This window comes from Eschscholzia californica, unplaced genomic scaffold, assembly GCF_041429995.1.
Source record: "Eschscholzia californica isolate CP2 unplaced genomic scaffold, dmEscCali1.0.p SCAF_6, whole genome shotgun sequence".
NCBI classification, from domain to species: domain Eukaryota; kingdom Viridiplantae; phylum Streptophyta; class Magnoliopsida; order Ranunculales; family Papaveraceae; genus Eschscholzia; species Eschscholzia californica.
The window spans coordinates 18,648,311-18,672,678 of record NW_028238483.1 but is presented as its reverse complement, the minus strand read 5'-3'; the positions used below and the strand labels follow the sequence as shown (position 1 = coordinate 18,672,678).

Genomic DNA, 24,368 nt, shown 5'->3' with positions numbered 1-24,368 from the left:
GAAAAAATTTTCTTTTCTACCATTTCGTTTTATTGAAATTTTAGGCTACCCAGGTGTGATTTCAAATTCTGGCTCCGCCCTTACGTGAGAGTAGCTGCATGGGGCTCACTCGTATGCCCCCTTCCCTAACCACTCACTTGCATTAGATGGTCCAAAGGATTGTTTCGTGTGTTTTTTTATGTTCTTTTGGCGAACATGATTTCTTAGCAATGTATATCTTCATCTGCATATAGTTTGTGCTCTTTTGTGGAAGACTTATGTAATGTTCTCTTTCATAGGAAAATATTTGATAATGTTTTTTTTCAAGTCGTGCATTTACTTTTTAACAGTCAGCCATTACTCCTCCCAACGAATCATTCCTTATGCCTATATAAAGAGGAGCACCTCCATTTCTCAAATCATCGAAAGCAGAACAAAACGACACCACTTCTTCCTCTCCACTCGTCCTTTGTTCTTCCTTGAGACGTTGGCATATGAGTTACCTGGTCCCTATACGCCTTGTCTATTTTACTTTACATACCCATTTGGTTCTAATCGTTCCTATTACTCAGATCGACTAGACATCTTCAAAGATATTATAACTATCTTCTTGTCGATGCTTCCAGAGATTCTTAAGGAGATCAAAGCTTCTGGATGTTTATGGTAACATCTAAAACTCACATTTTTTAGCATCTTCTCCCGTAGATCTGAGTTCCGACCATTCCACGAGTCTTGTCACTTCAGATTACACGTCAACGGTGACACCCTCAACATTCCATTTATCATTCATTACGACAATTTGCTGACTTGGTCGTTGGAGGCTCATCGGCAGACACCATCCCGGTGTCCCCAAGCCTTTACGGATTTGTTTGTGTCTGTTTGTCTTCTTTTGCAGGTTTCTTTTGGACCTTATTGATGCTTTATCAATCAAGATTTCGAAGTTTGGAATTCTAGAAGGTGTTCACACTTTCGACCTTCTAACTTCTGACTGTCTACGACTCAGAATTTCTAAGATTGAGTTTTGCATGGGAGATGCTCTTAACTTGCAACAAGAAAGACATAAAAATATCCACGGTCTGCACACGGTGGAACCTTTCACGGTTATTTTTCATATGGCTCCTTAATCTATGACCAATCTCTTGCCTTGTTCTTCTTATCTTTAAGGAAGTATCCACGTAACTTTCTCTTAGGTTCGAGGCACGCTGAACAATTAAAAAAAAAAAGAACTTTCCATTAGGTTTCTCTGACCAATTTTTTGTTAATGTTAGTTGTAATTTTTAATTCCTCATCATCATCATAATTACTTTCTCTATCATCTCCATAAATACCGAGATGACGCAAGATGCCACGTCAGCAAATTGGACATAAATTTAATTTCGTTTTCTTTTTAAAATATTCTTCCAACTGGTCTGATTTGCTAACGCAAGATTTCACATCAGCAAATCACACCCAAGTCGGACTACATCTCGACCTAATAGATTTTTTGTATTTTTTTCTCTCTCGGCGCTTTCTCTCAAACCAGTTGAAATTGTTCAAAGAACTTATTTTATTCCTTGATGATTTACAAAAGAAATATAAGACTCTATTTATAGAGTTACAATACTACTAGTTTCTAATTTTACTAGTTCCTATATCTTACTAGTTTCTAATAGTTTATGCTAATATATTTACTAGTTCTTAATATCTTTCTAGTTTCTAATATTTGATATTTCCTAATATCTCAATATAGGAACAATATTATATGGGATATCTTAACATATAGAAAGATATTTCAACGCTCCCCCTCAAGTTGGTGCATAGATATCGCACATGCCCAACTTGTCTATCAATTTCGAAAATATTCGACTTGAAACTTCTTTGGTAAGAACATCAACCAATTGATCTTCAGATCGGATCTTTGGTAACTCTACAATGTTGTCTTCCAACTTTTCTTTAATAAAACATCAATCCACCTCAACATGCCTGGTACGGTCGTGTTGGACTGGATTGTGAGCAATATCACATGCTGCTTTATTGTCACAATATAATTGAATTGGTCTTTCAGAAGGATATCCTAAATCATCCAAGAGGTGTATTAACCATAACGCCTCACATATGCCACCATCAGCCATGCCTCTAACTTCAGACTCTGCACTTGAACGTGCAACAACGTTCTATTTTTTACTTCTCCATGTAACAAGATTTCCACCAACAAAGGTAAAATATCCTGCAGTTGATCGCCTACCATTTACTTCCACGGCCCAATCTGCATCAGTATATACATCGGTAGTTCGACTATTCGAATTTTTAATAAACAAAATACCTTTTCCAGGAGCCGCCTTCAAATATCTCAAAATGCGTAAAACAACATTCATGTGTTTTTCACCGGGATTGTGCATGAATTGACTAACAATACTTAATGCATTTGCAAGATCTGGCCTCGTGTGCGCCAAGTACATCAACCTTCCAGCCGGTCGTTGATATCTTCCTTTATCAACCAGTATCTGATTAGGCTCCACGAACAACTTTAATCCTTCTTCAACAGGTTTATCAATCGGCTCACACGTTGACATACCCACCTCATGTAACAAATCTAAAGTATACTTTCTTTGGGATAGGTAAATTCCATTACAAGATCGAGATACTTCAATTCCAAGAAAGTATTTCAACGGACCAAGGTCTTCCATCTCAAACTCTTTAGATAAGTAATTTTGTAAAGCTTTCTGTTCTTCAAGGTCATCCCCAGTAACCACCATGTCATCAACATATACGATAAGTGTTGTGAGTTTTTCTTTCTGCCTTTTTATAAATAAGGTATGGTCAGAATTGCTTTGGCAATACCCGAATTCCTTCATAGCCTTTGTAAACCTTCCAAACCACGCTCTTGGTGATTGTTTTAATCCATACAATGAATTTTTCAATCTACATACCTTCTGGTTATGTATTTCTGGTATCTTGCATCCCGGTGGAAGGTCCATATATACTTCTTCTAATAGTATCTCATGCAAAAAGGAATTCTTTACATCAAATTGTTGTAGTGGTTAATCTAAATTTGCCGCTAAAGATAACAAGACGTGAACAATGTTGATTTTTGCAACTAGAGCAAATGTCTCTGTGTAATCGACTCCATAAGTTTGAGTGTAGCCTCTCGCCACTAGTCTCGCTTTGTAACGTTCAATTGTACCGTCTGCTTTATACTTCACTCAATAAATCCACCGACATCCCACTGGATTTTTATCAACTGGACGATCAACTATCTCCCAAGTGTCATTCTTTTGTAAGGATTTCATCTCCTCATTCATAGCTTCTTTCCATTTTGAATCAGATAAGGCTTCCTGCACATTGTTAGGAATATATACAATAGATAATTGATTTACAAATGACTTATTTGATTCTGATAATCGATGATCTGACACATACAGGCTCATAGGATATTTGATTCTACTAGACAACTCAGGTTGATATGTTGGTTTAGGAATACCTCTAGTTTGACGTGACAGTAATATTTTTCTAGGTGGTTCAGAAAATGCTTCTGGAACATCCTCGACAACTGATTGATTTGGTGTATTACTAACCCTTGGTTCAACGACTTCAATTAGAGATAAATCCACAATTTGTTCAAATGATTTCATTAACACTTTCTTCCATTACCGATTCAGGCATATGTGTTTCGATCAATATAACCCTTATAACTTCTAACAAGTGATGATTCTTTTTTCAGCGACCCTATTTTATTGAGGGGTATTTGGTCAAGTAGTTTGATGAATAATACCATGAGAATCCAAATAAATTTGAAGTTCATGATCCATATACTCTCATCCGTTGTCACTACGAAGTATCTGGACATTTGCGTTGTACTGAGTACTAAACAGTTTATGAACCTTCTGAAATAATAATTTTACCTCACTTTTATATTTCATCAAACACACCAAAGTCATCCTAGTACAATCATCAATAAAGGTAACAACGTTGTTCATCAATTTCAGCTTTAATATTTCTTCAGGAATCAAATTTACTTCCATATTAGATACAACGTTGTTCTCTTCTACATGATTATCCGTTTCTTCATAATCAAGAGTCAGAACTTCTTGCTTAGTTTTCTCCCCTTATAGTTCAGACTCAGGTAAAAAATACTTAGAATCTTCATGAAAGATAACATCCAATGTAACAAACATTCATTTAGTTGGAAGATGATAACATATGTACCCATTCTGATTTGCAGTGTACCTTACAAATACACATCTTAATGCCCTTGGATTAAATTTTGTACGTTGGTGCTCATGAAGATGAACAAATGCTACACACCCAAAGATACGGGGAGGTAAATTCGAAACTGTCGGAGAGGTTGTAACATCCGATAGAGTTTGAAAAGGAGTCTCAAACTCAATAGTACTAGAAGGTATTTTATTAATTAAATAGGTTGCAGCAAGAAGTTCTTCTCCCCAATAAGATAATGGCATATGTGTTTCGATCAATATAACCCTTATAACTTCTAACAAGTGATGATTCTTTTTTCAGCGACCCTATTTTATTGAGGGGTATTTGGTCAAGTAGTTTGATGAACAATACCATGAGAATCCAAATAAATTTGAAGTTCATGATCCATATACTCTCATCCGTTGTCACTACGAAGTATCTGGACATTTGCGTTGTACTGAGTACTAAACAGTTTATGAACCTTCTGAAATAATAATTTTACCTCACTTTTATATTTCATCAAACACACCAAAGTCATCCTAGTACAATCATCAATAATGGTAACAAACCACCGTGCCCCACCCAAAGTAGGAACCTTAGATGGACCCCAGACATCGGAATGTAAGATCATAAAAAAAGATGGACTTTTATTTAAATTTAACGAAAACGATGCATGATGACTTTTTGCAAGTGCACAAACATTACAATATAAACTAGAAACATTGCATTTAATAAATATCGATGGAAATAATTTCTTAAGGTAACCGAAGGAGGCATGCCCTAGACGTCGATGTCATAATCATATTTCATCTTTATTTTTTATTTCTGAATTATTCACTACTAATGTCTGACGCAATTTACTAGAGCTTTCAGATATTAAATCCAAGTTATACAACTTTCCTCGCCTAACACCATAACCAATTGTTTGCCTTGTCCAGATGTCCTTAAATACACAAAATTCAGGCCAAAAGATGACAACACAAAATAGAGTTGTGGTTTTTTTGAGACTGATAATAAATTACGATCTAAAGATGGGACAACCAAAATAAAGTCTAAGTTCAATATATTCGTTAAAGTTATAGGTCCTTCCCCTACAATAGGGGTTGACGTGCCATTGGCAATTGAGACATATTTATGTGAAGATTGGTTAATAGTTGAGACCTGTCTAGAATCAAAAATCATATGATCTGTACCACCAGAATCAATTATCCAAGTACTATTCGAAACATGTGTAGACATATTTAAAATTTTGCCTACATTACCTGTAGTGGCTACCGTCGATGAAGCTTGCTTAACAGTTGGATCTACAAGGGTCTTATTAGAGTTTTTCTTTCGATTATGATCCCGCCATTCTGGATAGCTCATAACAATGACTTTTGGTATGACCAATTTTGTTGCAGTGAGTACACTTATAAGTAGTTTTGTCTGATTGACCAACAACTTTAGCAAAATCTTATTTTATCTTATTGCACGTCATTATTGCGTAAGCATCAGTTGCCATTCACTTTAGCTAAACCGTAAAAACAATATGAAGATGAAGATGAAGACTCTTTTTCTTTCAATCAATATAAATTCACAAAATAAATTTAGTGCTAAAACATTGCATAAGATCCACCAAAGTTTCATGAGTTAGTCACTTAATAGTTTATCTTCAATAAAGTTATATGTTTTCATTGCAATGGCATACATGGAGCAACAAATCACTTTTCCATCTCAACTTAGCTAGAAGGCCAGAAGCGAAAGGACAGATGGAGAATAGGATCATAGATAGTCAAGGGAGAAGTCACTCAATCTTAAGTGGTCAAATGAGAAGCAAGAGAGAAAAAGAATAATCCAAAGAGCAGTTTGGTCATTATGGACTTAAAGAGAAAGAAAGAAAGAAAGAAAAAAGAGTCAAGTTGACACAAATCGGTCTTAGGAGTATTTTGGTCTTTTAGGTTAAAGGAGAAGACAATATGACACCATGAGTGTGGGTATATTGATCTTTTTGGCTAAAAAATATACGAAAAATGATTAAAGAACCCTAACCGAAAAATCATTGGACGATATGGTCGTATCTTGCTTTATCTCAAGATGTATACGACCATATGCGCTATAATTAAAAATATTTTGTTAACGATAGTGGCGTGACCAGAATTTGAAGGCCTGAAACGAAACTTTATTTGGGGGCCTTCTTATGATGATGTCAGGTCGAAATCCAACTGATGAGATGTGATGTTAGTGGACGAATTATCCATTATGATAGATAAAGAAATGGTGCGGGTCTAGTGATCTGATGAAGGAATTTCTTTTATATTTAGCAAGAAATAATTCAATAATTGATGAGTTAAGTAAAAGTAAATAAAGGCATCACATCATGAATCGTAAAAGGGCGCGGCTTTGGGGAATAAAGAATAATCTCTGGGAAATATATTCTCTAGGGAATCCATGTTTTTTTGTAAATTTTCGGAGAAATATTTTGGGTTATTTCCCAAATGGCCCCCAACTTTGTGACCAGCTTCCTGCCTGGCCCCCTAGATTAGCAAAAATACCCATATGGCCCCCTTTTTCGTTATCTTTAACTTTTCGTTACTCTCTCTCCTCCAGCTCATTTTCTCTCTCTGCCACATCATTTGACCACGCCGCATCATCATCTTCTCCGGCAGGGGTCGCCGCTGGGCAAATTTCCGGCTGGCGACCTTCAATTTTTTTTTTATTCTCTCTCTCTCTAAAAACTAATAAAAAATATTTTAAAAAAAAAAAAAACTCTCTCTCTACAGATCTAGAGAGAGCAGATCCATTGAAGGTCTGTTCACAGACCCTTTGAAGGCCTGTTCACAGACCCTTTGAAGGTCTGTTCGCAGACCTTCAATGGATCTGCTCTCTCTCTAGATCTGTAGGGATAGAGAGAGTTTTTAAAAAAAAAACTAGTTTTTAGAGAGAGAGAGAGAATAAAAAAAATAAAAATTTGAAGGTCGTCGGCCGGAAATTTGACCGGCCGGCGACCCTTGCCGGAGAAGATGATAATGTGGCTTGGTCAAATGATGTGGTAGAGAGAGAAAATGAGATGGAGGAGAGAGAGTAACGAAAAGTTAAAGATAACGGAAAAAGGGGGCCATATGGGTATTTTTGCTAATCTAGGGGGCCAGGCAGAAAGCTGGTCACAAAGTTGGGAGTCATTTGGGAAATAACCCATATATTTTATTTTAGGCTAAAAACTTATTTGATCTAACATTGCTCCCTAATCTTCATCTTCTTTATCCCCTTCACCACCACAAGTTTACACCACCACCATTGAGGCCACAACCATTGCCTTTCCTATCTCTCCTCTCTTTCCTCTCTCCTCCTCTTTAACTCACTGTTACCCTATATATATATATATATATCTCTATCTCTTTCTTGTTGCTTTCATCTCTCTATATATCTCTCCTTATCTCTCTCTCTCTCTCTCTCTCTCTCTCACACACACACACACAATGACTATATTTTTGTCTTTCACACTTTAGATCTCTCACTCACTTTCGTTGTAGATCATTGTCGTTATTTATCTCGGTGTAGACATTTCTTTGTCTTTCTCGCAGTCTCTCTCTCTCTCTCTCTCTCTCTTGGTCTGTGTGGAAATAACAATGTTCGTAGCCACGAAATGTATTGTGGTCACGAAACATTTTGTAGCCACGAAATGGTCATACCCACGAAACGTTTTGTGGCCACGAAATGGTCATCGTCACAAAACATTTTGTAGCCACGAAATGTTTCGTGGCCACGAAATCATTGAGGAAGATCTCACCAGAAATCCTCTTCGATGTCAAATTCCGACGAAGTGAACAATTCCCTTTGTTGGAACATTGTATGTGGGAGAGAGGGAGAGAAACATGAGAGATTGATTGAGAACAGTGAGAGATTGAGAGACATAGATAATGAGAGCAAGAAAGAGATAAACAATGAGGAATTGAGAGAGAGAGAGAGAGAGAGAATAAGAGAATAAGAGAGAGATGGTGAAAGACAGAGAGAGGGAAGATGAAGATTTAGGGACAATGTTCAATCAACCCAATTTTTGGACTGAAAGGAAAATACCCATGAGTCAATATTTATTTACTAAATTTTTATTTCCCCGGAGAATTTTTGTTATTCCCCCGACCATCGCAAAATGGGTGAAGTAGGAGCACTACAACGGAAGAACTAAAATTGGGTTTACAAGGGAAAGCTGAACGAATCAGGGGGCTCGAGGGAACATTTATCATATTTGAGGGGGCTAAACGAGAATTCATCAAAACAAAATTTAGCAATTAGTAATAATCATTGGATTGAGGCAATTATTTCTCTACATATAGCGTTAAGCTCTCCCATCAGTTTACTCTTCAACAGAAAAAAAAAGTTTGCCCATCTCCTCACTCTTCAAGGTAAACATCTCCTCTTCCTCTCACTTCGCTAGTTTTTTTGTTAGAATTAATGGGTTGATTTTAATTATAAAAAAATTAATCGATTCCACTAATTTATTTTTTGGGTTGAGTTTAAAGTTAGGTTTTTTATGCTGCTTTTGATGAACTTAATGTTATAAATTCTGGGTTTCTAATTGTTTCAATTGAGTTTCGTAGAGCTCCATCTCGTCAACCTAGTCATCCATGGAGAAGAAGAAGCTTCCAGCAGCAGAAACAACAGAGAAGAGAAGTCGACGAAATTGTCCACCACTACCACTTATTTCAGCAGCACCATGGCTAGTTTTACCATGTAAGAAGAACCAAAAAAATCAAGCATTCTACAATCTCCTTGAACCTAATAAGAGAAACTGTAGAAAACAAATACCAGAGATGAGTCGAAAATCGTTTTGGCAATCCCCTTCTCATGAAGGTTGGTTAGTCATTGTGTGTAATGATCCAACTGAATTTGATAAAAGTAATTCAATTTGGAAATATGGGGATTGCTTTCTTTGGAACCCATTGTCATTGGAGAATTTCAAGTTGCCTAATTTGCTCAATTGGTTGGAATATGACAAGTACACTATCTCTAGTTGTATATTGACCTCACCTCCCTCTAACAATAACAATAAAACCAGCACGGTCTTCTTCTTGCTTGGTTTGAAGGAAGATGAAGATGAAGGTGCATCCCTCCTTGTATATTGTCGTGCCGGAGACAAACAATGGAGATCACATGAATTATTGTCTGAAAATATTGATAAACGTGAAATAGCTTATGGATCACTCCTTTATGTGAAGGACAAGCTATACATATTTTTCTCGAATGAATGGCATTTTGAGATTGAAATAAAGAACAAATTTGAGGCTTATAACGAATATGCTGATGAATTCCTCTCCATTACGTTGTTTTCCACAAGTGAACCCATTTTTTCAATTGGAAGGGACGCTCCTTGCAGAAGGATTTATGTTGTTTCTTCTGATGAACTCTTTCGGGTTACTATATTCTACAATTCAAGAGGGTTGTTCGGTGGCATTGGGAAATCAGTTATCACAATAGAAATATTACAATTGGATTTCTCTTTAATGCATTGGAAGAATGTAACAAGTTTAGGGAATCATGTACTCTTTCTGGGGAAAACCACCACGACTTCTTGCTCAGCAGCCGAGTTGAGTCTTAAAAGAGGTTGTGTATATTACACACTCAACGGAGATCCCAGCCTGTATAAATATGACATAGAAGGGCCAAGTACTTCAGTTTGTTTGCCGTTTCTGAATCTACCAATGCCATGTTTATCATCGGAGTGGGTGATGATGCCTCCAACTTTGAGGTAACTTTGAATACTAACTCATACTCAGTAGTACATATAATTAGTCTTGCTTTCATTGGTTTGTGTTTTTGTTTTTTTTGTAGTAGACACTGAAACCAACATTCTTTGTGCTTTAAATTGTAGGGCTTGTGAAGGAAGTAGAGAAAATATATTCATGAAAGACAAAGAGGCAGAAGATAACATTATAGATGCAGAGGACAAGAATATCAATACAAATGATGATGAGAATGAGGTTATTGGACAGGATAAAGACCGAAAAGAACTTGAAAATGCAAACCCATTAGGTATTCTCAACAGGGACACCTTGGTGCTGCTAGCAAGTTATCTTCCACCAGTGGATTACATACATTTTCGTGCCGTACATAGAGAGACTTGATCGGTGCTACCTGCAACAATCAGGAATACTTTTGGGAAAACCGATACCAAAATCACATCTTTATCTCCGTTGATGGTTTTCTCTGAAGGTAATATCTACAATTTTATAGACCCGATGCATGATAATGAGAAGTATACAATGGATAGTCACGACATTATATTAGGTGCAACTATTCGTTTCTCAAAGGACGGGTGGTTACTAATGACAAAAGGCAAGGATAGCATATTTTTTTACAATCCAGTTACAAGAATGGCAATCCAACTTCCACGCTTACCGTTCGATTTCAACAATATGTCCACTGGCCTCTCATTCTCATCCTCACCTACTTCATCAGATTGTGAAGTTATTGGCATCAGTCAATTTATAGAAGATTACGAAGAAAAAGTTTTTGTTATTTTCACTCGAAGGGGAAAGAATACTTGGTGGTCGGGTAACTACCCAAAGTCGGATATATTCACGTATTGTTTTGATAATCCAGTTTTCTGCAACGGAGCTTTTTATTTCCTAGATTATAACGGAACTATGGGTGTTTTTAAGACTAATGGTTCCTTGTTCAAGGAAGTTCTTGCTGGTCCTCGATGGCAGTTCGATGATAGCTACAAAAAGTTCTTGGTCGAGTATAAAGGGAAGCTTTTATTAGTAGATTTAGGGCATCTTGGACTGTCAATTCGGGTTTTTGAATTGGATTTTACGAGTTTAACGTGGGTTGAAGTTGAAAGTTTGGGAAAGGATATGATGTTCATTAGCAATACTTGTTGTCTACTAAGAGTTGCTCCCAATAGTAGGATGGAGAATAAAATCTACTTCCCTAGATTACATGGTGAAGGTATTCAATGTTATTCTCTTGATACGGGTAAGTGTCAACCGGTTGGAAGTCAAAGTTGTACTAAGGGTTTTTACGACACATACGAGCCATTCAACTGCAGTTGGCTTGAACCGACCTACACGCAAAGCCCAACAGTTCAAGAGCTCGACTGGTTTCATGTAATTTGAAACCAATACTAGAGTTAGAAAAGGTGTGTATTTTTTTCATAATTATAAATATTTATTTGTTATTAATATTAGTTTTGAAATATCATAAGATTCTTGATATGTTGAAATTTATTTATTTTTAAGGCAGAATTCCACTAAATTGAATTAAAAAATAAACGAACTAGTTTTACACTATTTTTTTCCTTTTAAAGTAGAGCAGCACCCACCTTTTTAAGCAACTGGTTGTGCTCGAATCTGCATTGTTGGAGGCCTCGCCTTGTTCATTGTTGGTTGGCTTGCCACCCGTTTCTTGATTTTAGCAGCCATGGCCATAAAGGTTTCTCGGCGTTCATTGCATTTTTCGCCTGGTTTCCAGGAATGGATTTCCAATCTCATCCGCAAATGGCTTAGCTATTTCATACGATACAACTTTGTTAGCAGTCATATCACTCTTGTTTCCCACCAGAAGCTTGTTCACATTCTCACTTGCATAGCGATCGATCTCACTCAACCATTGCTTCACATTGTCGAAGCTTTCTTGGTCTGTCACATCATACACAATTATAATTCCATGTGCTCCGCGGTAGTAGCTGCTAGAAATTGTACTGAAACGTTCTTGCCCAGCAGTGTCCCCAATTTGAATCTTAATGGTCTTCCCATCCTGCTCCAAAGTGGGGATTTTAAAGTCAACACCAATCGTCCTGATGTAACTCTCCTCAGCAAATCTTAGAAGCAGACATGATTTTCCAACACCAGTCTCCAATGAGCAAAACCCTGAATAGATAGTTGGTCTGAATTCTGGAATCATGACCTTTGACAGGTAGAAACTAGAATAACTTAATGTTAGATCGCCGGATCCCTCTAGTTTCGGGTAGGAAATTAACCGCGGCAAACGATCTTCCGACGAAAAATAGAGAACCAGTAGAGAGACGTGCGTGCGGGAAATGAGTTCTTGAGAGACAAAAACTTAGTTGGACCAAGTCAAAATGCAATGGGGTTGGGTTTGTTGCCTTGATTAAGTTGGTCATCTTTTAACTTTAAAGTACGGAATTTATATAGGCGAAGGGTTTTTCACACAATCGGTAGTGATACTATCTGGTAAAATTGACTAAGCCTAAGTCAATCGTTAAACTCACGTACAATAATAATAAAAAAAAAATAAAAAAAAACTCTTCATCTCCATTTTCATCTTCTCCATCAGCACCACTACTATTACTGAACTCCACCGTCAGGATGTGTGGGAGAGGGATGCCACAAATGGGACGGCGTTGGCCTCCTCAAACAACAAGAGGTGTAAACAGAGAATGAGGTGTAAATAGAGAATGGGAGGTCCTCCCAAAAAAACTAAGTTGGCCTCCTCAAACAACAAGAGGTAAAGTCCAAATCATTACCATTTGGTCGTATCTTAGTTGGTAAATACGTTGTTTAGATAAGATTATAGGCTAAACAAATAGTCAATTACAAATACTTCAATTAGTATGCTTCTAGGCGAATAATTATAGAATTTAAAAATCAAAAATAATTTTTTTCTTTTCGGAAAATTGATTACGATCAACGATAGTCAATACATTTGCCATTGATACATCAAAGATGTGATAAACTCGATAACCGTTCATTCAAACTCTTACAAGACCGGACCTATAGCCCAACTAAAATATGACCTAAACCCCAACTACATTATTTATACCCTAATAATCTCAATTCAAATAACCAAAAAATTCCACCTTCTATGGGATTCGAACCTGGGACCTCCAGTGCTTTCTGGAGTTTATGTCAACACCTTGGAACCACTTGGGCTACCAACTATTGACAATCAAAAAATAATCTTGTCGTTCTCTTATTTTTTTAGATAATATTCCAACATTTATCTAAGGCCTGAATGATATTTCGCACCGGATCTCGTTATACTCAACCACGCCATAGACCATCGTGGCAACGATCTTTCTGAACGTTTTCTCATCTCTACTATTTCATCTCTCATATCTCCCTCCCATCCACCTTCTCTCTTTCTTTTATACTGACGACGAGATCCCCGTATTATCGACATCTTCTTTATCTTTGTTTGAAACGAAGAGGATAACATCCTGCACTGAAAACCTCCACGAGGGTTATCCCCTTCGCACAAATAGTGTCGGGAGATTTTGTAGGCAATGGACAAAGTTGTTAAAGGCAATCTCTAGTTTGGTTAAAAGCAATGTGGGTTTAGGAGGCAATCCTCATCTTCTTTCTTTCCCGCAAGAAGTCGCCGGTGGCAACTTCTGGCCGGCGATCCATGGTTTTCTTTAGAGCATCAAATCACCAACTTGTCCCTTTATTATACAAAGAGTTAATTCCTATATGGCCCCATACTTTATGACCAACTTCCATTATGGCCCCCTGTTTTTCGTAAATTCAAATATGACCCCCTATTTTCAGGTAAATGTCATAATTGCCCTTCCTATTCATAATTTTTCAAAATAAAATTAAATACATTCCACCTCACCTCTATCTCCACCTCACATCTCTCTCCACCTCACCTCTCTCTCTCCACCTTTCTTTCTTTCTCTCTACCTTTCTTTCTCTCTCTCTCTCTTTCCACCTCTCTTTCTCTCTCTCTCTTTCCACCTCTCTCTCTCCACCTCTCCCTCTTTCCCTCTCCCTCTCTGTCTTCTCTGACAAGTCACTCCGGCAAAGGGGTTTCTCTTCGCCGAAGTACTTAAAGAGAGAGAGGAGATATAAATTTTTTTTTTTTTGTTTGATGGTCGCCGGCCGGAAAATTTTTCGCCGGACGACCTTTGTCGGAGAAGAAAGTGGTGAGTTGGAGAGAGAGAGAAGTGAGTTGGAGAGAGAGGGGTGAGTTGTAGAGAAAGATGAGGCGGAGGGAGAGAGGGGTGAGTTGTAGAGAAAGATGAGGTGGAGAGAGAGAGGTGAGGTGGAAATAACTTTTTTTTAATGTTTTAAATTTAGAATTAGGAAGGGTAGTAATGGCATTTACTTGAAAATACGGGACCATATTTGAATTTACGAAAAACAGGGGGCCATAAAGGAAGCTGGTCACAAAGTAGGGGGGCGAATTAACTCTTATACAAACTGCCCGTGGCTATACTCGAAATCATTAGTTCTAGATTATAGAAAGAAAAAGAGTAATTTACCTTGCTTAATTACATGTGCTTTATCTCCTTCATTCTCATCGTTTTTACCCATACTTCACACCAATCAGGCCATCATCCCACTAGCTAGCATATCTTTCTCTCTCTCTCTCTCTAAATTTCTTTATAACCCCTTCACTAAAATCCATATTAGGTGGGCGATTTTGAACATCCATAACTTCTGTTAGGGTACGATTTCAAATAAGGAATTTTGGAACAACACAATACTGACATCATAGGATGAAATTATAGAAATCCTAAATTCTCTTACTGATGTATTACTCAATTGGATCCTACTTCTTTTAGGAGACCAGACAAAGAGCTCTAGATCTAGGGTTACAAATCCTAGATCCAAACTTGTTTCCGCCGAAGGAGTTCCCCTTCGCTCGAATAGATGATGGAAATGAAGAGAAAAGAGAAGAGTGAAAAATAATAGTTGAAGGTCGTCGGCCGGAAAGTTGTCGTCGACCTTTTGTCGGAAAAGAAAGTAAATAGGCATTGCCTCTAACAATACTTGGTTAATATAAGTCTTGGGTGAAAGTACATTGTCTTTAACAACTTTGGGCATTGTCTATAAAATTTCCCAACGTGTTTTTGGTGAGTATTTTGGAAGCTAGTCAGCCTTAGCCCTTACGGGGCTATTTTGATGAGCTTATTATATTTAGGGGGTTAAAATGGAATTACCCCTTATATATACCCCTTCTCCGAAAGCATTTTCGGTATTACTTCTTTCCTTCTCTTTCGAAGACAAAACCTCATAACTTGAACAAAAGGGTTAGAGAGAAGACGAATAGAATTGGGAAGATATTTTTTTTTTTAAAATCTGTGTGGAAATTTGAATTTTGGGAGAAGAAACTCTCAAACCCTCCACCATGTCTGCAATTGTATGTGGAAAGAGACGATCTTTCTTTGACGAAGATTCATCTCCTCCTTCTGTTTCTAAGAGACTTCGTTGTCCATCTACCTCCCCAGTTCGTTTTTCTCCTTCTATCATCAACCCTTTCTCTCAATCTTCATCACCTTCATCTCTTTTACCCTCTCAAAATTCTAACCCTAATTCCGTTCCTTCTCCGCTTCATCATCTTTTATCCCTCTTTCCGGGAATGGAAAAGGAGGTAAATTTCCTTCTCTTTCTCTAGGTTTAATTGTTTTATTAATTTCAAAACCTTGTCAATGCATAATTAAAGTTTGATCCTTTTTGGGTTTTCTTATTTTTTTGCTTCATGATGGTAAATCCTTCATCTTGTAGATATGTTTGTGTTCTAGGGTTTTCTGATCTATGGGTTGTTGAATTAACCATAAAATCTGTTTTGATGCTTAATAATATATTTGTTTAGGTTTCCAAATTCATCTATTAGTTGTTTGAGGTGATTATATTAACTTAGCAAAATATATAGAACTACCAATTTTCTCTCTTGATTATGTGTTAGGTTTATGTTTCTATTGCTGATAATACATATCTCATCCAATGTCAATATTATTCGCTTGTGGGGATCTATTTTTCTTTTCCAAAACCTGTAGACTTGATTATAACCTCCAAAGATTGTTGGGAACTTTGATTTTATAGTGAGTCACAAAGCTGTTGAGTGCGAATAATAGATAATGGGGATGGTGTTCTCCAATCTAGTTTCAAGAAATTTGAAAGAGATTTGGAGAACATTGTTTTGCTCAGACTAGTTTGGAGGGTTTGAGAGGTCGGAAAGAGATGGAGATAAAAGATGACGAAAATACACATTTGGATCTTTTCGTTCACTAACGCGATAGATCTTATGTAACTTGAAATGATAAGACAATCTTCTGTGCTACGGTGCTTCCGTTAAACAATTTTGTTCTATATCTTACGTCAAATTTATTTATCAATTATCAAGTCTACGAATTGTTGATTTACATCTAAAATTTTCAGCTTGTCGAGAGAACATTCAAAGAATGTGGTAATGATTTGGACTCTGCCATCAAAAGTTTGAATGCACTTTGCTTAGGAACACTTGAAATGAACTCTGCATCGGCTGTAGCAGAAGGAACTGATCTACCACAACAAGGTAAAGATCTTTTTTCTATAAATGGTCTAGCAGATAAAACAATTTTGTTATCGCTAAGCATTATATTGCAGCTTGTTGTAACAATTTGAAGGTAAGTTAAATCATTCTTGGTTTATCTTTGACTTGGTCGCCCCGAAATTTCCTCGCTTTTTTTTAATTTACTATTGTGTTACATGTATTCTCTTGTAGAGATGATTAACTTTATTGACCATTTTTGCTTAGTTTTGCTGATCGCTATTCATAGTTTACCTGAATTACACTTATTTTTAAGCCTACACATATTCTGAAACCTGAATCTATCTGAACTTATCTTGTCCTCAACATTCTTCTGAAAGATTTGATAATGTAATTGATGTAGTTAGACTACCATGTAAACTATACCTTTTGAAAATTCGCTGGGGATGTACATCGTAATTATATCTATCTACAATATTAAAGTAATTTTCTTTTTGGACTTTAGACTAGCTTCCACTTCGAACGTTATATCATTCAAATGGATTCTCTGTTTATACTAATTCTCCATTCTATTTTTTCTAACTTTTCTGGAATATAGAAGTCAATGCTGGAAATATTTCATCTGCTGAAGTTCCACTGCCTGAAGGGTTGCCGAAGAACGGCTCAGAGTGGGTGGAGTTGTTTGTTAGTGAAATGTCAAGTTCATCTACAATGGATGATGCGAGAGGTCGTGCCTCAAGGATTTTGGAGGTTCTGGAGAACTCCATTCGTGCAAATGTTAATGCTCAAGCAGCTGAAAACTTCCAAAAGGTCCGCAGCTTAGTATGTTAGTGTTGATCTATTTTGTATGTTCTCTTTATGGTCTTGTTATGATTGCCAAAGGGTTTTTGCACTTACACAGTTTGTTCTTTTCTAGGAAAACATGATGTTGAAGCAAAAATTGGAAGCAGTGGTGAACGATAACAATCTCCTCAAGCGAGCCGTGGCTATCCAGCATGAGCGCCAGAAGGCATATGATGGTATGCCTCAACAGGTGCAGCAATTGAAACAGCTTGTTGATCAATACCGTGAGCAACTGAGCAAACTGGAGGTAATCTCTCTCTCCGTCTTTATATATATATATATATATATATATATATATATATATATATATATATATATATTATATATATACACACTACCATACATAAATACATGCACACACTTATATGGTGATCATATAAAATGAGTAAATAGCTGGTAATTTTAACTTGCAACCAAATATTGTCTAGTTTCTGTGGGGTGATCTTATATGGATGAGTTCTTTATAAGAAGTCATTCTTATGGTTGATAGGGTTTATTACAAATAAAATAATAACTACTCGCACGGGAATTCTGTTTAACTCTCACATTCAATCTTGAGCAAAATCTATTTAAGCTGTTTATATATATATAGAGAGAGACAGCTGTACATAAAAGACTCATAAACCCTACCAAAACTTCACCTAAAGAACCCTTGATATTATAAAACCGGAACCAGAACTTTTTAGTAGCCGTGGGAGTCACTTACTCAGTTCGTGTCTGTAGCTCGGGGAGAGTAGCTGCATGGGACTCACTCGTATCCACCCCCCCCCCCCCCCAACCACTCGCATTAGATGGTCCAAAGGATTGTTTCATGTGTTTTTTGTACGTTCTTTTGGCGAACATGATTTCTTAGCAATGTATATCTTCATCTGCATATAGTTTGTTTCGGCTGGTTGAAAATTAATGAAAAATATGGTCCGTAAAGCGAGAATTTCCAATTTGCTATGGAGAAATGCTGACTAGTCTATTGTTTTTTTTAGGTCGCCAACTATGCACTTTCCATGCATCTGAAACAAGCACAGCAAAATAATTCCTCAATGCCGAGTCGTTTTAATCCAGATATTTTTTAAGTAGGTGAAAAATAAGATCAGGTATAAATCATTTTTAGATAAGAGAGATACTTGATACATCATCCTCAGTTTACGTATTTTTCCGAATTTTAATTAAAATTTTAAGTGTTGTAGAGAGCTGAACAATTATGTTGTCTAAGAACATAACATTGTTTCGGTTTTGCGAATTTGATGTGAGGAGTTAAAGAATTTGAACTTTGGAATTTGATAAGTGCAGGAGTTTTATATTGATGATCCATTACGAAAAAGATGTTGCTTTACTTGGGTTTGTTTTTAGGTTTCATTTTGATAACTCTTGAGCCTGAATGACTGAAGGATTATTAGAGATTATTCTTATGATTGACCATTTGGAAGGAACCTATACAACCCCTGGCCGTGGAATTTCCTTCTCCATGAGAATCCTATTCCATTTTCCCTTGACAAAAGATTATCGTGTACCTTCATATAGTTTGGACTAGTACATGTTGGATATTTTATATAACCATGAGTTGAACTATTATATAACTTGTAGGGTTCGAAAAGTCCCAAAACCCGAAATCCATTAGACAACCGACCGAGTCCGTTAGTATTTATCCAACATTATCTGCCTAATAATGTCTTCCATTTGCCGATAATCCCTATTTTATGTTGACACGGTTTTTCTTTTCCTGCAACAATGGGGCATGGTTTCCCCATGTTATCCTTCTCATTACTAGGTTTTATCTCTCATGTCCTTCAACATTCAAAAGTCATAACCACTTATGTTTCACATTTTTCATCAAAATAATGTTTCCTGTTATTACAGGAAAATTATCCTCTGCAAATTGTCTCAATAGTTCACGGTCACAAGCACGTATAGACTCTCATTTTCGGAGATCTTAATAGTGAGAAGAAAAATAAATGGCAGTGAAACAACAGATAAAATGTTGCCTTCGACAATATCTCAGTAAACTTAAACCTATTGAACTTGATTTTCAATTTCTAATATGATGTTAACAGATAAAATAGAACAGTGGGGGCTAAAGAAAAGCAGCTGAGGTTTGAGGTTCACTAAAGAAAAGGAGCTGAGGTTTGAGTTTCACATTTGTCGGTATAAAAGTCAGTCCTTCCAGCAACACTCACGTGGCTCAACGAGCATGTACAATGATGTTCCGTTTAGCCGACAGTGTCCCTGCACGATAATGCAATTCTCAATTAGTTCATAATTGGCATGTTTTACTCACTCTGCCTAGATCTTCTAAGTATATGGTAAACAAAAAATGTAGATCGAAACCAGTACAAAATTCCAGAAACGGCTTGCAGCAATGCATAACGATAACCTTACGGCAAATGAATTATTAAGTCCAAGTATTTGACTACTAGTAAGGGGACGCGAAGAGTTAAATCCTATTTAACATGGACACTAGTACGGGTTCAAGGAAATGTCAGGACGTACAAAGACATTCATGTCATAGATATGAGGTTCTCTACTCATACCCAATTCATTTCGTTTGCTGTTATTTTACATCACAATCAAAAGTTGACGTAGAGTTTACGGATACGATTATGTGAACGCTAAAACAAGATAGCATATAACCACCTAGAGAAATGAAGAGAGTATCCAAGTGTCATACACGAGTATCTGAGATTCGCCCATGCTAGAAAGACTGTAAAGGAGTATTTATGTCCAAAAGGTTAAACCTAAGCTTGTCCTCATCAAATTATCTTTGTACTTCCTACAATCGGATCAAAGGTCCATATAGGGATCCGATGGAGAAGTGAAAACATATAGAAGCCTACACTTTTCCAGTATTACTACCTTCACTTTGCTCGTGTACATTGTGATACGAACCAGATCGATCTAACTAGAACCCAGATATTTAGAGTCTGGGGTTTCGTCTGTTGCAGCAGTAACAAAAATAAACAACGAACGAGTGACATTAAACAGTTCAGTCACTTAATTCTCACACAATACCGGCAAAATAAATTCATAATAGGAAAACTGAAATGTAAAACAGAATGAACTTGTTCTATAAGTAATTCGGTCATCTTAAGCATTACCTTGACCTCAGGCACCCCAATTACACAGCCACATTCAACCACTTCAGCACCTACGCGTTCTATAAGAAAACATGCCAAACAGATAACTTTTCACCGACAATATATGTATACACACACGCACAAATATATGAATTAAAGACAAATAAGATGTCCCAAAAAACTTCCACACTTTTACCTAGAAGTCTTATTGCTGCGGCAAGGGTTCCTCCAGTAGCTACCAAATCATCAATTACTAATGCCCGTTCCCCAGGCTGAACAGCTCCGACGTGCATCTCGAGACAGTCAGTACCATATTCAAGCTCATAATCTTCTGATATTACTTCACCTACATGTGAAAAATCTTGATGGATCAGGCATGAGTCAACAAGGAAAATTGAACTGAAAGAAATCGTGAAGTGCTTACAGATTGATAAATATTATCAAAAGGAAGTAAGAAAAGTTAAGCTATTGTACTAATGTTCCGAAGTTCCATATAAGAAAATAAGAAAAATACTTCAAATGAAGAAAAACTAAAATGAAATAAAGGTGATTCGGGCGAGCCGAGTTTCCCCAACTTAGATTTGCTCAAGCTAAGATCAAGCCATATCCGACTTCTGAGTTACTCACAAACACATAGCTTAATGCTAAGATAGTATTGAATTTGATGCCTCCAATGAAATGATTTTAGTAAAAAAACTTGTTTTGTTTTCAAAGAAACTAGATAAGGTGCTCTGGTAAGTGCATGGAGAACAAGAGAAGTTATGAATATCTCTACTGAACTGCACACAAGTAAACTGTCATATTTAAGGGATTGAATAGGACCGAGTCGGCTGACTAAGACGCAGATGATAGTAGTATATCCTTTACCTCAAACATTAAATGTGAAAAGTTAAGTTCATTCAATCTTCATCAACTTGAAGCATTTGCTTGGCAATTGTGAAAAAATTAGAAACTTAGCTGACATAAACAATGCTCAAATTCAAATCCAAAGGACCACCCTTGGTCTAATTTGCAAATAAGTATATGCATACCAGGCAACTTCCTAGGTTTTCGTAGAGGCACGAACTTTGCACCAATGCCCAAGGCAATTGAAGGACCAAATATGAATCCTCTTGCTTCAATTCCTGTTGTGAAATAGAGAATAAGCAAATAGTAAGTATGAAGCATAAAAGAAAAGACTCTTTATGCTAATATGCTAAGAAAACGAAAAACACCCATCCTCTAGAAAGCCCTATAGTTACCCCTACATCTACGGATCATAAGAAAATATGAAAGATTCTATACATGCTGCTCCTCACGGACCAATCCTGCCTCCGCCATATGTGGCCCCACGTGTTGGCTGATGCGCGGACATGCGCCCCGAGATTCACAAAGACGTGGTTACATATTTCAAATTATTGGTTGACAAGAATGGTTTCGGTAGGTATAAAGCTGTGGTATCAATAACTTAACTCGCAAAATAAATATCACATGAGATGTGGATATGCATCCTGTTGAGAGAGAGAGAGAGAGAGAGAGAGAGAGAGAGACGAATTACATGTTATATAGCCTATAGCATCCATCTAGAGCAAAACCAAAAATCTAGTATCTAGATATTCAACAGCTGTAATCTGTTTTTACGTGTGTGGATATCGATCTTGTTCCTGGGCAATTTTAACCTTCTCCGGGCATTCCAGTAAACAGAAAATAACATACATTGTAAAGTTTGTTCATAACATTGACCATGGACAATCCATATATGCCAGACATAATTCGAGGCGGGATTTTTAGAATATGGTTGACTTACGTATCGTCTGATGGGCAGATCATGGATTTTACAAACAAGAGGTAAAACTAGCATTGCACCTATACAAGGACTATAGCCAAAATTCTGTCCCCAAATTCTAGTGGAATTGGAATTCCCAATTTATCTTATGAAAAAGTAAAGGAAACAATATGATTGACGTCTTGACAAAACCACCAAGACGAGCACATAAGGTATGATAATAAATAATAATAGGAACTGAGCTTTGCAAGTTGACAAATTGCAAATTTTTTATTGAATATCATTCATATAAGGAATTGGCAAACATAACTACTCATTGGAGTTCTTCAATTTCAAAATTGAAAAAAAGAACACAAGAACTCAAAACCCTTATTTCATTTAACCTATCTATGAAACAAGATTTTACTATCAAGGATTCAAAATAAAACCACTCTTGAAAAAACTAAAAATCTAAGAAACTTCTAGGGTTTATACTATATAGTTGTGAATCCAAGTAAGCATATCAATTTGGTGATACACTGCTTCTCTGAAAACAAAAAGAGTTAAAAAAAATAGAAACAACACAAGAACAAAAATTTAGCAGGAAAAATCTAAAGATACCCACAAAATTCCAGATACCCACATTTCATTTCTTGCAAGATTGAAACTAGAAAGTCTCAAATAGAACTAAAAATCAGTTACTTTTTCATTGACAAACAAAACCCTCACTCTTACAGAAAAAAAAAGGGGGAAAACAAAAGGGGTTGACATTTTTACCTGCAACCACAGAGATATGCATGTCTCTATAACGATCAACAAAGATATCAACAGTATCTTTGAATGTCTTATGATCAAGAAGAAGAGTTGTTATATCTTGAAACATAATCCCTGTAGAAAAAAAAAACACAAACCCATTAAAAGAGATAATCAAATGTGTTTGATAAAAGTCCAAAGAGTAAAATATAGAAGATGGGTTTGAGTGAGAGAAAGTTAAAAAACAGTAAAAACCTGGTTTAGGGAAGTGAGGAACAACTCTAATGGCTTCAGAAATGGCTTGAAGTCTTGGGTCTCCTTGTAATCCATCTTCTCCTGCAAACATTTCTTTCTCTCTCTTCAATGTCTTTACTTTCTCTATCATCTTTCTCTCTCTCTCTAGAAGTTAAGAGCAAGCAGTGAGAGAGTTCAGAAATTATATATTCTTCTTCTTAGTTGTTGGCAGAACTGCTGAGGCATCATACAAGAAAAGAGCTACTTATGTTCTCCTCTTAAATACCCTTTTTTTTGGTGTTTGGTATAAGGAGAGAGTGCATTGGTGCAGGGAGAGTTGTGCTTTTAAAAGGATAAAATATTCATAAATTCAAGATAGAAAACCTAATTAGTTACACATAAGAGGGGTTCCGCACAAGGACTTTCGTTGACATGTGAGAGTCAAGGATATTCGAATCGGAATATCTGAGAGTCTATCTGAATATCCGGAACATTCAAATCTACACATTGAGAGGGCATGATTGTAAGAAGGTAAGAGACACTGAGATCAAGGTGTTTGAGTATCCACTCCATAAACAAGTGAAGCATTCAGTTTTGACAAAAAATTTGTCAGTTTGGTGGACTAAGAAATGTCCTCCACAAAATAAATGAAGTTTTGATCCTTATTAGATTAAATATGATTATAATAATTATAATAGTTACAACAAAAATGAATTTAGAACAGTAAAACACTTTAACATTCTTATGTAACAAGAATATATCACATTATTTCTCAATCATAAATAAATACTATATTACTTTGTTGAAGATATTGATTTAATTAATACAAAAAAGATATTAATTTAATATCCATAGAGGACTGTAATAAGTTATTGTAGGGCGCCAGTTTTGAGAAACAATAGGTATTTCCAGATACAAATTTATGGGTGGAGAAAAAAATTATTTTCTTATTCTTTCAAACTTCCAGTACCATTTCCTCTCTATTTTGGCGAAGTAGGGAGGGAGAGAGACAAGAGAAAAAGAGACCAGAATAAAGATGATGGTGGTGCTAAAAATAAAAAGAGAAAAAATAAATTATAATGAAGTTCGCCAAGCTTGATCGTCGAGCGGCCCTATGACGACAACATTTGGGCGAAGAAGGGTGACGAGGGGTTTGGGCAAAGGGAGATGCTAGAGTGACTTAGAGGGTGACATAATGACGTGGAATTCACTAAAAAACAAGAGTTTTTCAAAGTTTGACTACGGCGGAGACTTCTTTTGTTTCCAAATGAAGAAATTTGGACACCCTCTCAAACTTCATCCTCACAAAAATTCACATCCTCCCAACCCAATCAACTATCCCCCAACTATCCATCCTCACAAAAAAGTCAGGATTGTCT

The 24,368-nt window shown here is 36.5% G+C and overlaps 4 protein-coding genes and 1 pseudogene across 5 annotated transcripts; 3 read left to right on the top strand and 2 right to left on the bottom strand.

Annotated features, from left to right (window-relative positions):
- The first annotated feature begins 8,417 nt into the window (after positions 1 to 8,417).
- On the top strand, positions 8,418 to 11,402 carry LOC147532184 (uncharacterized). The gene is made up of 3 exons (XM_086649661.1): positions 8,418 to 8,534; positions 8,730 to 9,877; positions 10,001 to 11,402. Exons 2-3 carry the CDS (start codon positions 8,757 to 8,759, stop codon positions 10,251 to 10,253), a joined length of 1,374 nt encoding a protein of 457 aa, XP_086505787.1. The 5' UTR covers positions 8,418 to 8,534; positions 8,730 to 8,756; the 3' UTR covers positions 10,254 to 11,402.
- LOC147532185 (F-box/kelch-repeat protein At1g57790-like) lies at positions 10,392 to 11,246 on the top strand. Its single transcript, XM_086649916.1, has one exon. The coding sequence runs from the start codon at positions 10,392 to 10,394 to the stop codon at positions 11,244 to 11,246; it is 855 nt and encodes a 284-aa protein (XP_086506042.1).
- A 54-nt stretch (positions 11,403 to 11,456) lies between the features above and the next one.
- LOC147532183 (ras-related protein RABD2a pseudogene) lies at positions 11,457 to 14,408 on the bottom strand (annotated as a pseudogene).
- A 663-nt stretch (positions 14,409 to 15,071) lies between these two features.
- Positions 15,072 to 21,393, top strand: LOC147532182 (uncharacterized). 2 transcript variants are annotated; one of them, XM_086649662.1, is made up of 5 exons: positions 15,072 to 15,468; positions 16,257 to 16,392; positions 16,946 to 17,157; positions 17,264 to 17,437; positions 18,171 to 18,508. In XM_086649662.1, exons 1-5 carry the CDS (start codon positions 15,226 to 15,228, stop codon positions 18,258 to 18,260), a joined length of 855 nt encoding a protein of 284 aa, XP_086505788.1. In that variant the 5' UTR covers positions 15,072 to 15,225; the 3' UTR covers positions 18,261 to 18,508. The 2 variants fall into 2 exon arrangements, with proteins under 2 accessions (XP_086505788.1, XP_086505789.1); XM_086649663.1 differs by lacking the exons at positions 17,264 to 17,437; positions 18,171 to 18,508 and adding an exon at positions 19,602 to 21,393 and having other exon boundaries at positions 15,075 to 15,468; positions 16,946 to 17,177.
- Positions 19,157 to 23,318, bottom strand: LOC147532181 (adenine phosphoribosyltransferase 5-like). The gene is made up of 6 exons (XM_086649664.1): positions 23,011 to 23,318; positions 22,780 to 22,890; positions 21,290 to 21,382; positions 20,455 to 20,604; positions 20,280 to 20,338; positions 19,157 to 19,410 (listed from the first exon to the last, which is right to left on the bottom strand). Exons 1-6 carry the CDS (start codon positions 23,138 to 23,140, stop codon positions 19,339 to 19,341), a joined length of 615 nt encoding a protein of 204 aa, XP_086505790.1. The 5' UTR covers positions 23,141 to 23,318; the 3' UTR covers positions 19,157 to 19,338.
- Positions 23,319 to 24,368: the final 1,050 nt, after the last annotated feature.

Excerpts from the sequence above, each read along its gene's own strand:
- LOC147532182 (XM_086649662.1), top strand. The coding sequence starts at position 15,226 with ATGTCTGCAATTGTATGTGGAAAGAGACGATCTTTCTTTGACGAAGAT. Across the intron at positions 15,469-16,256 it reads TTCCGGGAATGGAAAAGGAG|CTTGTCGAGAGAACATTCAA; the intron begins GTAAATTTCCTT and ends TAAAATTTTCAG. Across the intron at positions 16,393-16,945 it reads AACTGATCTACCACAACAAG|AAGTCAATGCTGGAAATATT; the intron begins GTAAAGATCTTT and ends TCTGGAATATAG.
- LOC147532185 (XM_086649916.1), top strand. The coding sequence starts at position 10,392 with ATGGATAGTCACGACATTATATTAGGTGCAACTATTCGTTTCTCAAAG.
- LOC147532181 (XM_086649664.1), bottom strand. The coding sequence starts at position 23,140 with ATGATAGAGAAAGTAAAGACATTGAAGAGAGAGAAAGAAATGTTTGCA. Across the intron at positions 22,891-23,010 it reads TCCTCACTTCCCTAAACCAG|GGATTATGTTTCAAGATATA; the intron begins GTTTTTACTGTT and ends TTTTTTCTACAG. Across the intron at positions 21,383-22,779 it reads GCATATCTCTGTGGTTGCAG|GAATTGAAGCAAGAGGATTC; the intron begins GTAAAAATGTCA and ends ATTTCACAACAG.
- LOC147532184 (XM_086649661.1), top strand. The coding sequence starts at position 8,757 with ATGGAGAAGAAGAAGCTTCCAGCAGCAGAAACAACAGAGAAGAGAAGT. Across the intron at positions 9,878-10,000 it reads ATGATGCCTCCAACTTTGAG|GGCTTGTGAAGGAAGTAGAG; the intron begins GTAACTTTGAAT and ends TTTAAATTGTAG.